General features: G+C 33.3%; 1 protein-coding gene across 1 annotated transcript in view; it reads left to right on the forward strand.

Annotated features, from left to right (window-relative positions):
- The window catches only part of LOC129229226 (WD repeat-containing protein 47-like), a 115,121-nt gene that overhangs the window by 68,526 nt on the left and 29,933 nt on the right, over window positions 1-16,662 (forward strand). Inside the window, exons 3-5 of the mRNA XM_054863488.1 lie at window positions 7,221-7,368; window positions 11,527-11,723; window positions 14,797-14,966. Coding sequence (XP_054719463.1) covers window positions 7,221-7,368; window positions 11,527-11,723; window positions 14,797-14,966 — 515 coding nt within the window. The remainder of the gene's footprint in view (window positions 1-7,220; window positions 7,369-11,526; window positions 11,724-14,796; window positions 14,967-16,662) is intronic.

Raw genomic sequence — 16,662 nt, forward strand, 5'->3', positions numbered from 1 at the left:
GAAATTAAAGTTCTAAAGCGCAATTTTAGAATATCTCTTTCAACGGAAAAGAGAAGGAAAAAATTAAACCTCCTTGGTTAAACCTGTATTGTTTTGGAATGGGGTCGTTTCCAAAATTTTAAAAGTATTTTTTTTCTGAAAGAGCTTGCTTAAAAACATAGAATCTGACCTTTTTAAAAACAATTTGTTTAATATTTTTAAAAAAATACTTAAATTTGTGCGCATTCATTGTTTACGCTTCTGTCCGATGACGTCACAAATGATGAAATGCCATTCAGTGTTGCCATTCATACAGCAAAATATTTAATTCCCATCTTTACTCACGTGTATTGGCAACGATATGGTTGATAGCAAGCGTAGAGCGCAATTTTAATTCGCTGCTTGATTATCATAACGTGGAATCGCGGTAGAAAGATGCGGCAAAAGTGCATCATTTGTGACGTCATAAGGACCACGTCTTGTTTCAGAAATCGGACATTTTAAATAATTAATTAAAAAATAACAGTTGGGAAAATGATAGTATTTTCTGGGTCCACGTTTTTTTTGTTTTATTTATTCTGTCAATTTCAGTGACAAAAAGTACTACTTTTGACTGAAGGAAACAACCCCATTAAGAGAAATACTAGCTGCTTTGCCCGGTATATCTTGAAACAAAAATCGTGTCAAGTGACGTCTATTTAGCAATCACGCTTAAATTAAAAAAAAAAAAAAAAAATCATCATGCAAAATTTCTCTTCCAAACAATGACAACAGATATTAAAATACTTACAAAAAATTAAAATGATAAAGGTGGATTTGAAAAGCGTAACCATGGAAACAGAAAATAAAATGGTTAACAACTTGAATGGAGATGAGATTTTCCGAACTTCGTTTAAAAAGGTTTGTAACTTTTTTTCCTTTTGAGACAGAAGCTTAGTTTTTCGACCATATGTCGAAATAGGTCTGGAGTAAAAAATTACGCTTTTTCCAATGGTGTCAAAAAGAAAATTGTGGGGAAATTCCTTCACTTTTTATTGATATATTTAATAAAGAAAGTAGTGCCTAAACTTCATCTAAGCCTAAAAAAATCGAGCTGAAAACGCAAATAACTCCCGCCGTAACTAAGTTAGAGCATTGAAACAAATTGCGTAGAACGCGGAAAATTCTTTCCTTTCCAACGATATATAATATTATTATTTTCAAGTAATTTTTCACTCCTTTTTTCGGGAATTCATGTGAAAATTGGGCTTAAATTGGAATAAAAAAAGAACTATTTATCGAATATTTTTCGAACCGGTCTGCAAACCTTTTCCGAACGTATAGAAACAAACTGTGAAAATTTCAACGAAATCGACTGGGTAGTTCTCGAGTTTTGCGTGTTCAAACACACAGACGCTTTTTGGAGACTTCATTTTATGCTATGTAATGTAGAGAAGATGATGCTGCAGCTCTCCCCACCACAAGTGATGTAACCCAGACGCTAAGGGGTCAAAACTTCGCGTGTGATAAAACTTCGAGTGGACAAAATTTCGCGCGGGGGGTCAAAACTTCGCGTGGACAAAACTTCGCGCAGTCAAAATTTCGTGCGTGTTTACTTTTCGCATCTGAAATAAAACTTAAAATTAAATTATTTTAGTTTTAATGTGAAAAAAATCTTCAAATTACATTAGCAGTCGAGGCTAATTATAACCACCACACATTATAAAGACCATTCCATTATAGCGACTAGTGATAAAAGCCCAAACTTTATCCCTATATACTCTGTTAAAATTTATTTATTTAAGATCACTTCTTGCAAAAAAACATCAAATTTCTATAATTTCTTAACTTAAAAATTTCTTTTTATTTTATTTTTTCATGAATCCATATATCATATGAGAAATGTTCTATATGAGATGTTCTATATCAGGGGTCTGTCCAGGATTTTTCACAGGGTCCGTTTTTTGTGAAAAATCAAATAATTTTGTGAAAAATGAATTAATTTTGTGAAAAATCAAAAAATTTCGCAAAAAAAAAAAAAAAATTTTTTTTTTGTTAAAACGAAATTTTAGAATTTAGAGGTGGCACAAACTGCATCAATTAAACTTAAAGTTGAGTGTTTTCCTCTTCTACGTCGAGAAAATCATTCTGGATTTTTTTTCTGATATTTGGCGGGGGGGGGGGGAGCATCGCTCTTTCAAGTATCAATATTTATCTACCATTCTGCATTATGTTAAATTATACTAGATATATTTCTGTACAGTACTTAAAATAATTGTAACAAAAGTATAAATAAATAAAATAAAATTCAGAATAGGGTTCAGCATTCAACTTTTTGACCCAAGACACTCTTAAAAAGCACAGAATTTCGTTTAAAACTTATAAACTGCGTGATTTTAACAAAAATAAAAAGATATTTCAATTGTTTACCTCTTAACAAAGCGTAATAATCATTAAAAATTCGAAAAATCGGATTCCCATAGCGGATGCAAAGAGATCGCAGTTCTCAAAGTGAAGGCATCAAAAGTATAAAAACGGCTTGTAAAAGAAATATTTTTGATAAAATTATTTTAAAATTGCATTTTAGAGTCCTATGATAAACATATCATTAATATCTGTGGACACAGTTGACCCAAAAAATAAAATAAAATCAACCATCTATTTAGCATTTTAATTTTTGACTCATAACAGAAAATGGAATTTTGCTTTAAAAACTTGAAATGAGAGTTCTAACAGAAATAAAGAGACTTTTCATTTATTTGAATCCTAATAAAGCGAAGTTAGCCTGAAAAAAGAACAAAATATGATTCTCATATCGGATGTTAAAAGATTGCATTTTTCAAAATGTAGACATCTAAAGAAAAAAAAAAACTGTAATTAAAAGAGTTTATTTAAAGTTAATCATCCTTGTCAGCATCGAAAAATCAAAACCCATATAATTTTCTCCCAAAATAACAATTAAACATAGCACCGCACCGTAAAAACGCAAATATTGACAAGCTGGCAAAATGATGAGAATATTTTCTAATCAAGTCATTATAAAGGTTCAACGCCAGACGCTAAGTGGTGATAATTTTGAAGTTGGTAACACTATCTGAAGCGATCATATTTTTTCTCACCCTTACTATCCCTTTGCAGTTCTAAGTTCATTTCGCAGATATATATTATTATTGTTTATTAGATATATATTATTATTGTTTATTAAATCATGAGCGGAGAAAAGTGCTTACCAATGCCTTTTCAGAAAAGTTTACAAAAACACCGCTGCTAATTAGCTGTGATAAAACAAACAACCATTATATTTATTTGGCAGTAGCAATTATTTATTGCTTGCAGGAGCATCCCAAGAGTGCCGATTTTTTTTTCCCAAAATTAGCCGATTTTGTATAAGCTGATCCCTCTAATTTGACTTAAAAAAAGGTTCCAAAAATTATCGGTTTATACACAGAAATATGCGTTATTTTGCTTTCAGATTTGCTCTTTCAATAAACAATTTGAAAGATCCGATCTTGTTTATCAGAATTTTGTGAAGGGTCTGTTTTGTTTGATCGGAATTTTGTGAAAGGTCCGTTTTGTTTGATCGAGATTTTGTGAAAGGTTCGTTTTGGTTGATCGGATTTTTGTGAAGGGTCCAAATATCCTCTGGCCAGACCCTTGTATATAGAACATACTCTGTTGTTCAACTGTGTTGTACTCTGAAACGCGGAGATGTTCTATATAGAACATCTCCGCATAATTAGGATTTAAAATTTCGAATTTTTTTTTTTTCGATCATTCAATTTCTCGCTCGAATGGAGAGGCGAGCGAATTATGAGTAACACTGCGGAAAGCAAGTTGAGAGGGGGGGGGGGGGAATCGCTTCTGGGAATTTTACTCACAAATTTTGAAAAACTAATTTTAAAAACAGGAATAGGAATAAATGATGAAAAAAATTAAAATGAAATACAAAATTTTTAATTATCTAACTTTTCAGCTATAGAAAATTAAATTGTTATTATAAAACCAATTAATCGTTTTTGGAAAAGTGATCAATTAATCTTAATTTAATCTTCAAATTTATATCAATTTGTTACTTCATTAACTTTCTATCTTAAATTCGTTTAGAATTTACATAATTAACTTGCGATCAAGTAATTCATTATGAAAAATTAGTTTTTTATACATTGTGTGTCTGATGCATTTCTGGAAATCATTGAACAATATCCCCACCTTCCCCCAAAAAAGATACATTTTTACTTGTTTGCTAAGTTTATATGATATGTTTATGGAAGTTCATTGTTATAGATGAATGCGCGAAGTTCTACCCACGCGAAGTTCTGGATAGGCGAAGTTTTAGTCACACTAAGTTATTTATTGGCAAAGATTTAGACACGCGAAGTTTTGTCCGCGCGAAGTTCTAACCGCATGAAGTTTAGTCCACACGAAGTTTTGACCACGCGACGTAATGTATCGGCGAAGTTTTGACCCCAAACCAATCAGACACGTAATGAGAGGAAAGTTTCAACTACCCCCTTCTTGAAAAATTTCTGGATCCGTACTTGTCAACGTTTTTTCACGTTGAATGTCGTTGAATTTCAGTCAAAGGGCAATTTAACATGCAACTACTTAGGAAAAAATTTAAAATACTTAAAGTTATTTGAAACTATTTTACTTTTTGTAAAATTAAAGTGAAGATTTCTTTTTACCTTGTTAATTTATTAATTGTATTCTTTAAATTAAATATGTTTTTTTTTTTTTTTTTTTTTTGGTGGGGGGTGAAGCTACTAAACCAGATTTAACATTTTCGGATTCTTCAGCAAAAAATAAGTAAAATCATAATTTTTCACAGCCTAATTTTTATTATTCTTTACCATTGTCTGCGATCACTTATTTGATTTGGTTACTTTTTTTGATCTTATTACAGTGTATTTGTGTTAAAATGACCAGAATGCATCTCTTAAAGGCAACAAGCACGCACTTTTCTTTTGAAACTTAGGCACATTAATTAGCCAAAGTAATTACAAAAGAAATCATGGATAGCAGTGTAATGTGCAATTACTTCTAGTATTAAATATTTTTATCAGTTTTTTTTCTTTATTACTATTTAATCCAATTTTATCAACGTTTGATTTATTTCTACTGTTTTAGAAGCCCTGCTGTGTTGAATGATAGATTATTTGTAGTTTTCTTCAGTTCTGGATCCTATATTAGAGGAGTTAGGGGGTAGGGAGCAATTACCCTCCTCCTCTGTTTAGGCTAGGCATGTAATTATTATAATTTTTAAATTAAATATTGGTAATTTTAATGACATTATGCACTATCTATATAAAAACTTTTTGTATTATGTTTTACATTGAAACAGGTCTTGATTCAGATATAAAGCTGTTAAATTAATTGTCTGTTTTATGCTATACGATATATTCAAAAGTTTTTATTATTATACAATAAAATACTCTGGGCTTGTAAAAATTTTACTCTGGCATGTATTTTTTAGACAAACATGTCCGGCAGGGCATGTAAAATTTTTAAGATTTCTCTAGCCCTGATATAATATGTAATGTACCCTTCCCCCACCTCCCCCCAGAAATTTTTGAAATTACAGGTTTGCTTCAGTTTTTTTCTCAGTCTGTGTTAGAATGTGCACCCTTGACCCCCCCCCCCCTCCAGAAAATTTTGAAACTACAGGCCTGCTTCAGTTTTTTACTTTCTTCTATATCTAATATATAGAAGAAAGTATTGGATTCGTGCAAATTTTCGAATTTCGAATTTTGACGGATTTGAACGTTTTGAGGTGTGCTGAATCCATTTCGACTATTTTTGGAAAATGTCTGTCTGTATGTGCATGTGTGCGTATGTGTGTGTGTGTGTGTATGTGTGTCACGTCTGTGTGTGACCAGTTTTTTTGTGGCCGCTCTACAGCAAAAACTACCGCATGAAATTGAACGAAATTTGGTACACATATGTGCCCCTCTGTGAACTTGTGCCCATTGGTTTTTGGCGCGAATTCCTCCAAGGGGGGTGGAGCAATGGGACGTTTTTTTAGTTACGCGTGCATGCTATTCCTCAGGAAGTAACTGGCGGAATCAAACAAAATTTAGTCCACATGTTTCCCCTAACAGGAGCAGGTGCTGATTCAATTTTGGTGTCAATAGCTCAAACGGGGGTTGAGTTATAGAACGTTTTTTGTCGTCAATTGTGACTACTGTATCTCAAGAAATAACGAACGGAATCAAACAAAATTTTTTTTGACAAGTAGCCCTTAGTGGGTGTAAGAGCTGATTTTAGTTTGGTGTCAACAGCTAAAAAGGGGGTAGCGCAATCGCCCGTTCTTTTTTTACATTGTGAGTGCCCTATCTCAAGAAGTAATGCTACGTTCTGGTTGAAATTTGAAATATATGTGAATCCATACGTAAACAGGCTTTGGTTCAATTTTGACTCCAATCGCTCCAAGAGGTGTTGATTTTTTTTTTTTTTTTTTTGCGAATAAAAATAGCTTTATTAATGCAACAATAAGAAAGATAAATCGTAATAGATTGTCGTCTGCGTATTTCTCGTGGTTTTAATTGTATGGAAATGATCGGAAATATTATCTCAATGATTTAAAATTTTTAACTGTTGCCATCTTATGTTTGTTAATAAATAAAATATTTGTAATTAATTCAAGCAAGGCTTTTAAAATAATTTTCAATTTTCGCTCTTTGCTTTGCTTTTACAATAATTCAGACATTGAGATGGTCGTCAAGTTTTTGCATGTGTAATTTTGTTTTTGTTAGGAATATTGCTTCCTCGGCAAGCATGGGGAGGGATCAGAAAAAGGAAAAATATAGAAGAAAGTTTCGTGATGGCCACAACATACTAGTTTATTATTGTGTTAAACACACTATTGTGATTGCATCCAAATATTTCCCATTTTTAGGGCAAAAACATACACATAAGAATAATTTTCAATGTGCACTGTCATATCCCTTTCTTTCAGGAACAAAATTTTGTTGCTTTATTATTCTCAGATTGATCTCTTCACTTAAAGGACTTAACACGAAAAGCGAATCGAAATTGTTAAATGGAATACATTAAAATTTAGCTTCAGTAATGTTGGTGGATATTAAAAGCATTACTTTCTTAGTCATAACATTTGTTTCGCTCTTTTCAGGCAAAGTAACTTATTCCAAATGATTGTGATTAGGAAAAATAAAATCGATTTGTGTGTAAGATGCTTTACAACTGGGATTAAGAGGCTGTTAGGATGGAATGTTATGAATGTTTTTTTTTTTTCTTTTTTGCAGCAACCATTCGCAAAAGAGCAGTCCTGGTGGCTCCATTGGAAGGGGATCTAATTACTCTCCCACTCAGAGAACAGCATCTCCCATCGAGCCTGATGGGAATCATTGCAGACACTCACCTGTGCCTTCCACTCAGGTACCTGCCATCAAGGTGTGTATCTACTACCTTTAAGAATTTGATTGGTTGGATGGACCGAGGAAATCATTTATTGTCTAGTGTGGAACCGGAACCACAGTAAAATCATAAGTGAAACTGCAATTCTAAACATGAAAAGGTTGGAAGAACAGTAACAAAATCAGTTGGTTGAAACCGAGATTAAATCATGGTTTGGCTAAAGAGTAATAAAATCATATGTAAGATATCCAGACATATGAGGCAGTGAGAAGTAAAGGGATGTAAGTGGATATTTTCAAGTTTGGAGCAAGATGCGTTTAAGTTTCCGGTCCTAAGTAGCAGAGCTAGAAAATGTAGACGCACGCCGTGCGCGGATACATCCGCTGACGTGCGGATACATCGCCGCGGAGTTACGTCCACGCACTTTTACGCAGAGTACCGATAATCGTAAAAGTTCATACTCTTTTCTTCTAATTCGTTTTAAGTTGATATTGATATTTTTTTTAGATTGTAAAAATTATTACCAGATAGTATATACACTCGCGCGTTCGGTGGATGTATTCGCTGCGGGTACTCGCATCTCGCGATAATCGTTCAAATTATTATCTCTAATCTGTTTTAAACTGATATTATTTAATTAATTTGTAAAAGTTATAAATGGATAGCATATACCCGCCCCTTCCGCCTTTTTACGTGAAGGACAATTATTAGCTTGCAGATACTTTTGAGTTGAGTACGCGGATACTTTATATTTTTATATGACTCTGCTAAGTCGGCTGTCATGGAATTTTTTTCTAAATCATGCTGTATAGCAGCACCTACCAAGACTACTAGTACGATATCTTGCCTAAAACAGGATAGGTACACCTTCTATTTGTACTGGCTATCTCCAATTTTTTAATTTTGGCACATAAATCTCTTTGCGTCTCATTGCCTCAAATGAAGAGTTAAAGAGGTGAAATTTTGCCTAGGCTGTCATTGAACTCCGGGTAATTTTTAAAATGGACAAACTCTGTAAGCAGGCCCATCTTTTTAATTTTTATCAGGAAGGAGGGTGGAGCAAAGGGTATAAATTATGCCAAAAAACAACAAAAATCATTCTCACTTACAACATGTGAATGTGAATACATTTATTTCCCCTAGCTAAGGGAATTATTGTTCCTTCCTGTCACCAGTGGCGGATCCAGCCGATTGTTTTGGGAGGGGCCATCCGAAATTCTTGAACAAACTCTCCAGCGCCGAATTGAATTTCATGCCGCCCCTAGGCAAATTTGAGATCGGCCGCCCCCTCCCCCCTAAAAGAAGCAAAATATCCTTGACTAAAAAAAACTTAAAAAAGTGTTCCCCAGGTTCAAACTGCCCAGTTTATGAAGAAATGATCGCGTTTCACATTCTGAGGCGCCCCGATGAAATGATCACTGTGATCTCCCAAAAAATTTTTTATTTGGCAAATTTTGTTGACGATTCGGCAAATACCATGATTGAAAAACATTCGACTTTCATAAGATGTGTGAAAGTAATCACTATTAAATTATAAGAAAAAATTGTCTCTGTGGAAAATGAAAGAATGCTAATATTTTACTTTCAAGAATAACAATTTAATTCAAATGTGTATTATAATAGCAAATTTGCCGCCCCTGAAAAGTTTGCCGCCCTAGGTAACTGTCTACTCTGCCTATTGGGAAATTGAACCCTGATAACTCCCCAGAAATTTTATTAAAATGAAGATTTAAAAACTCAATTTTCGGGGTAACGAGCATTAGGTGAGGGTGTGGATTTAGGAATCTCCCTCGAAACTGTTTCAAAATTTATATTTCCGAGTAATTTTTGAAAATCAGGAAACTAAAAACGCATTTTGTCTATTTTTGATGATGTACGGAGAAAGGTCAGGTTTCGGGCGCTGGTCCCAAAATACTTTTTGAAAATAAAGCTTACAAACCAAAATATTCTGTTATTATACACTGAGAAGTTAGAAGATTAAGGGTGCTCTTCTAACTCTTCAGCTGTCCAGCCTAAAAATGCACCTTTAGGTAATGTTTGCTTACGTTTAAGGAAGTGTGAAGGTGCTTAGAATCCTTCCTTCCTGGAAATATTTTGTCTTTGAGGCTCTAAAAATTCGATTTTAAACTATATACATATTTTAGAAAGGGATAGAAGATTCGTGAGCTCCTCCAAAAAACCTCCTTTTAAAGCTATCATCATGATATAAACTAGGGGGAGAGGGGGTCCTATCAAAACTCGTTTGTAATTGAAGTTCCAAAAAAAAATTCATTTAAGTTGCTTTTAAGCAAGTTAAGTGATAGGTAGTTTCCGTTGACATTTTTTCCAAATAAAAGACTTAAAATGCAATTTTTTGCTACAGTTCAAGGCATTTGTGAAAGGGCACGGGAAAAGGGGGTTCTCCTCCTAGTTTCGAAATCAAAGCCATAAAAACGAAAATTTAGGCTCTATTTGGTCTTGTGAACAATAGGTATACTTTGAAAACAGTAGCATTTAGAGATCGTCCAAGTGTCTGTAGTTGGAATCAAGAAACGATGTAAAAGATGGAGAAAAATTTTGGAAATAAAAGTTTTGTTTTGAGGATTAAAGATATAATTTATCTCCCAAATTAAGGCCTATATTTCTTTTTCAGTAAAATACATGTGTTAAATTTTGTTATCTCTTCTTATAATATTTTTTTCCTTAAAAAAATTCCTACAATCACAAGGCTTTGGGAGGGGCCATGGCCCCCATGGCCCCCCTTTAGATCCGCCCCTGCCTGTCACCCCTTTAGAATGGGCCTGCAACTGTCCATTTACCAATTTTTAAAAATTGTCAGTTAATCAGTTATTTATGTTTTTTGAAGAATATTTCTGTATCTGAAGGGGGGGGGGGGAGGAGGTATATCCTCTTAACCCTTTGCTTCTCACTGCCTCATATGAAATAACTTTACCTTCCGTAACAAATTAAACACTTGGATAGTTGAATTGGGTTTTAAAAAAAATTGAGATCCGTATCCATATCCGCGGATCTTGACACTAATGATCCGGATCCGCGGATCTACTTTTTTGACGATCCGGCACATCACTGCTGTGAACCATTCCTTTGCTTATATCTCAGCAACTAAACCACTTAGAGATTTCGGAATATCACTAAATAATTTGTTTAACCTTAAGGTACAACTTAATTCTAAAAAAAGTTTGACTAACTGAAATAAAAAATTCAAATGAATGCCTCAGGCTGAATGCTGAATTTTTTTTTCTTTTTATTCGAGCAAAAAATGGGAAGTGTCGTGCTGCGCTTTTGTAATTTATATAGTACATAGGTCAGTCAGAAAGTTAGTTGTACTTCTTCATAAATCTGTTCCGTCTAAGACAATTTTGATGAAATTCTGTGGCAATACTTCAGACGTGTACCTTTATCACGTGACGCAGCGGCTTCCCAAAGACACGTTTAGTTTTTCTGATTATCAGTTGCAAACATGTCTCGACAGCTGCAATTAGCATCCAAATTGGAAATGCGTGCAATAATTGAATTTTGTGGGCAAAAAGGAGCAACTGCACTGAAATTTATGGGCAGTAGCATGAAGTTCATGGTGAAAATGCAATGTCACGTCAAGCTATTGTGAAATGGTCCTACATGTTTGAGAATGGACGTACAGATATTGACGACGATGAGCGCGAGGGAAGACCAAGTTTAGGTGGAAAGTGTGGGATTATCTTCCCAAGCCACCCTAACCTTTCACCTCCTAATTTCGATGTTTTTGGTCCCATAGAACAAGAACTTTCAAAGCGATGATAGCATTTGAATGATGAAGTGAAAGCTGCAACCCAACAATGGTTATCGGACATTGGACGGGATTTCTTTGCAGAAGGCATCGAAAAACTTGTACTACGCCCCGACAAATGCTTAATTAATGGAAGTGGTTACGTTAAAAAGTAGATTTTGAATGGAGCTTTAAAATACCATTGAAGTTATTGTAAAATTTCAAACCTTTTTTTGTTTTCTTGAGCAGCGCAACTCACTTTCTGACTGACCCTGGTATTTTCGCATTTTGCAAAAAATGGGGCTGTAGTGAAAACCCTGATTAAAAAGTGTGCTCAAATATTTTTAAAGGGGGGATTTTCTGTGTCTTATTAAATGAATCTTGAAAAAGTCGATTAATCAACTTGGATTTTTCTTTATTTTTACATTTGTTCTTTTATCCATTTCCAGCAAGTTCCAAGCATGCCTCCCCGTTTAGGCCAAGATGGTGCAGATGGCAAAAAACCCCACTTTATAATGGTGACACGATTAGAAGATGCTCAAGCTATCAGGGCAGCAGAATTTCATCCTTCAGGGCAACTGTATGCAATTGGTTCAAATTCAAAGACACTAAGGATTTGTGCATATCCTAAGGTTGTTGACCTCAAGTAAGTTTTGGTAATAAATAATGAGATTATTTGTGAATTTTCAAAGAATTGGTATTTAGCTTTTTTTTCTTCTTCTGATTAGATACATGATTGTAAACATGATCTATATAAATAAAACAGAGAATGTATGTTAAAGTGGGCTGAAAAAATCGAATTTCTGCAGAGCACTTAGCCTTAGTGCGAAAATTTGTAACTGCCTAACACTAATTACTATGCAAAATTTCGTGACTCTGGGTTAATGTCTTCTGCTCTGGCAAGAGACTTGAATTTTTGAGATTAAAAAAAAAACATCAAATAAAAAGAAAATTTACAAAATATTTTAAATTCTGCTGAACTTAAAGTCGTAGTGCGGTAATTTTTTAATTTCCTAACACAAACTACTGCGTAAAATTTCAAGCCTGTGAATTATTTTTTTCTGCTCTGGCAAATGGCTTAAATTTTGAGAATCTCTACATAGTATAAAATGAAGTCCTCAAAAAGTGTCTGTTTGCTTGAACTCGCAAAACTCGAAAACTACCCGGCCGATTTCGATGAAATTTTCAGTTTGTTCCTTCAAGTCCTGAAAAGGTTTACAGACCAGTTCGAAAAAAATTCGATGAATAGTTTTTTTAATTCCAATTTAGGCCAAATTTTCTCATAAATTCCCTGTTATGGGGGTGAAAAATTACTTTCACATATTAATATTATACATCGTTGGAAAGAGTAGACCTTTCCGTGTTCTATGCAATTTTTTTCAATGATCTAACTTAATTACGACAGGAGTTATTTGCATTTTTAGCTCGAATTTGTTTAGGCTTAGCTGAAATTTAGGCATTACTTTCTTCATTAAATCTATCAATAAAAAGTGAAGGGATTGTCCCACAGTTTTCTTTTTCACAAAACTGAAAAAAGCGGCTTTTCTTGCTCTGGATCTAACTCGACCTATGGTCGAAAGTTTGACCCTCTATCTCCATTGGAAAAAAAGTTACAAGGGAATCAAATGAAGTTCAAAAATCTGTTCTCTATACAAGTTTTTAACCATTTTATTTTCCGTTTCCACGGTAACGCTTTTTGAATCCATTGTTTATTTCCGTCTTTCTTATTTTCAATTCTTAAACTTATTTTACTTTCTGTTTCCATGGTTACGCTTTTTGAATCCATTGTTTATTTCCGTCTTTCTTATTTTCAATTCTTAAACTTATTTTACTTTCTGTTTCCATGGTTACGCTTTTTAAATCCACCTTTCTTATTTAAATTTCTAAAAGTAATTTTAATATCCATCATCATTGTTTGAAGGGGAAATTTTGCATGATGTTTTTTTTTCTTTTATTTATGCCTGATTGTTGAATATACCCGTCACTTGACACAATTTTTATTTTCTAAGTAGACCGGGCAAAGCTGAGCAATGAAGCTAGTTTTATATAAAATTGATTAAATACGACTTGATACATTACAAAGTAGCTACATATATAATACCCTGCAATACTTCAAAATTTTAATCACATCAACGGCATCCCCCCCCCCTTTCCTCCAACCAGGTCCTTCCTTTTTGGGGTTCAGATGGAGAGGGTTAATGCCCCCCCCCCCCCCGTACTTTAAGTAAATAACGTTTTTACATATGTCGGCCTGGGCATGGTTTTTTAGTTTTTGGTAAAATTTCATTCAATTCACGCCCTTTATACCCCCCCCCCCCCGGAAAAATTCGAAATAACAGGCTTGTCTTTAGTTTTGTAAACTCTTAACACAAATTATTATAATATCTGTGGGTTAATTTCCTCTGCATTATATTTTTAAAATGCTGTAAAACTATTAACATTTAAATTTTGATTTAAATTCCTTTTTACTTTCTTCTATATCTAATATATAGAAGAAAGTATTGGATTCATGCAAATTTTCGAATTTTGAATTTTGACGGATTTGAACATTTTGAGGTGTGCTGAGTCCATTTCGATTATTTTTGGAAAATGTCTGTCTGTGTGTGTCACGTCTGTGCATGACCAGTTTCTTGTGGCCCCTCTACAGCAAAAACTACCGCATGAAATCGAACGAAATTTGGTACACATATGTGTTCCTATGTGAACTTGTGCCCATTGGTTTTTGGCGCGAATTCCTCCAAGGGGGGTGGAGCAATGTGACGTTTTTTGAGTTACGCGTGCTTGCTATTCCTCAGGAAGTAACTGGCGGAATCAAATAAAATTTGGTCCATATGTTGGTATTAACAGGAACAGGTGCTGATTCAATTTTGGTGTCAATAGCTCAAACGGGGGTTGAGTTATAGAACGTTTTTTTTCGTCAATTGTGACTGCTGTATCTCAAGAAATAACGAACGGAATCAAACAAAAATTTTTTGACAAGTAGCCCTTAGTGGGTATAAGAGCTGATTTTATTTTGGTGTCAACAGCTAAAAAGGGGGTAGCGCAATCGCCCGTTCTTTTTTTCCATTGTGAGTGCCCTATCTCAAGAAGTAATGCTACGTTCTGGTTGAAATTTGGAATATATTTGAATCCATTCGTAAACAGGCTTTGGTTCAATTTTGACTCCAATCGCTCCAAGAGATGTTGATTTTTTTTTTTTTTTTGAATAAAAATATTTTTATTAATGCAACAATAAGAAAGATAAATCTTAATAGATTGTCATCTGCGTATTTCTCATGATTTTAATTGTATGGAAATGACGGAAATATTATCTCAATGATTTAAAATTTTTAACTGTTGCCATTTTATGTTTGTTAACAAATAAAATATTTGTAATAATTCAAGCAAGGCTTTTAAAATAACTTTCAATTTTCGCTCTTTGCTTTGCTTTTGCAATAATTCAGACATTGAGATGGTCGTCAAGTTTTTGCATGTGTAATTTTGTTTTTGTTGGGAATATTGCTTCCTTGTCAAGCATGGGGAGGGATCAGAAAAAAAAAAGAAAAATATAGAAGAAAGTTTCGTGATGGCCACAACATACTAGTTTTTATTTATAGCTTGCTGTGTATTTATTGCAAACATAATAATAGTAGGCTAATCTTTGTTATAGGACTTGTGTTTAAAACATTGGGAAATAAGTTATTTCATGGAGTGTTTTATCCTTTTTATTGCTTTTAAAGGGAAGATCATGTTGCACATCAGCCAACAGTGCTCTACAAGAAAGTGAAACATCATAAAGGTTCTATCTACTGTCTGGCTTGGAATCCTACAGGAGAGCTTTTAGCTACAGGTTCAAATGACAAAACGGTGAAGCTAATGAAGTTTAATATGGAAACATGCAATGTTGATAGTAAGTACTTTTTCCCATTAGTTTTTCTTTTACTTTCACTGTGACATGAAACTGCATACAGTAAACTCTCGATTATTTGCGAGTCAATTGACTAGCGGGACCATGTATTTTTGCATCAAAAACAAAATACCAATAGCTGTTTTTTAGTCAAACAATTGCAAATTTCAACATGGTTGTTTTTATTTTATTTATTGTGCTTTCTTCATCTTACATACTTGTTCTTTGTTGATGATAAGTTCTGTTGTGCAAAAATACAAAACATTTCTATTGTACTGTGTATATTTTTACTGTTTGTAGAAAGTATTATGCATCAAAGTTTCTGAGGAAGGATAATTTTTACCTTATTTGTCCCTCATTTCAGTCTCTTTGAGGTTTATCAGCGGTACTTGTGCCACCCCAATTCTGCGGATAATCAGAAGTTTTCTGTGGTGTATATTTTGAACACTAGGAGCCACTAGGGACCTGGTAGTTGCTGTCCACGTCATGACACCAAAGCATATTTCATTTTCAATCAAAAATGGACTGTATGGTGGATTATGCGATTATCATTTTTTTTGACATTGAAGTTTTAATCATATTTAATCTTTTAAATACAGTATGCCTAAAAATATTGATTAGTATGAAGTTTTCTGAAAAATTCAAATCTTTGCGATTCTGTGAAAATTTACTCCTTCCTTTTTTTCTATGTGTAAATTGGGTTTTGTATTTAAAAAAAAATGTTTTTTAATTCTAACGACTTGGTTTGCACTAAAAAGTACAAAATTAAATAAGCATATGATTTCTTGATTGCGAACACTCAAAAATTGAAGTTGATCTTAATGTCTTTATGCCTTATCCACTCTTTGTAAAGCAGTGGATAAAAGTAAAATTAAAGATTTGAGAGAAGAAATCGGCGGTACACAGCTCTGTATGAATAGCTTTTACTATACCACCTATATTTCTTCTCCTCTCGATTTTTAATTTGAATTTTATTGGTTGCATTAGGATTAACGTAAAACATGAAGACAAAAAGATCAACTTTTAGTTTTGAGTATTGCAATCAGAAATCATATGCTTATTTTATTTCATATTTTTTAGTGCAAATGAAGCTTATAGAAATATAGTCAATGAATTGAATAGTCAAAGTGAAATATAAAACATATTTATTTGTTATCTATCCTTCTTTGAAAAAAAAAAGTATTGACTTTTGCTTTAATATAAATCTCATTGCTGATAAAGAGAGAATAGCTGCTTTTTCTTTTAATCTTTTTTCAATATTGCTGGTTAGTGTGCTCGAATTGAAAAGCACTTTTGAAAGAGTATAGTGAAAAAAGTAAAAAAAAAAAAAACAACTTTTAAAAATGCCCACAAATATATGCTTGCTTAAGTTTAGCCTTGTAATTAATGTGTTAAATATATTAATTCATTTATTGATTGTTTTTTGACAACAATTTAAAAACAGAAGTATGATAACTTTATAATTATTATTATTTTTCAATATTTTGGCAACTATTTAAAACCTTAAGAAGAACGCAGGGGTTATGACGGAGAAAGTAAACTAAGAAATAGGCTTTAATAAGCGATGCTGTGTATGAATGCTTCAATTATTTATGAATATTTTAATTAGTACTTTTCAGTGTTATTTCCATCTTTCCTTTCCAGCCCTCAAATCTTTCTTTCCATTTACTAACAATATTTTGATTGGGTAGGACTTTAA

The sequence above is a fragment of the Uloborus diversus genome, chromosome 9 (assembly GCF_026930045.1).
Source record: "Uloborus diversus isolate 005 chromosome 9, Udiv.v.3.1, whole genome shotgun sequence".
NCBI classification, from domain to species: domain Eukaryota; kingdom Metazoa; phylum Arthropoda; class Arachnida; order Araneae; family Uloboridae; genus Uloborus; species Uloborus diversus.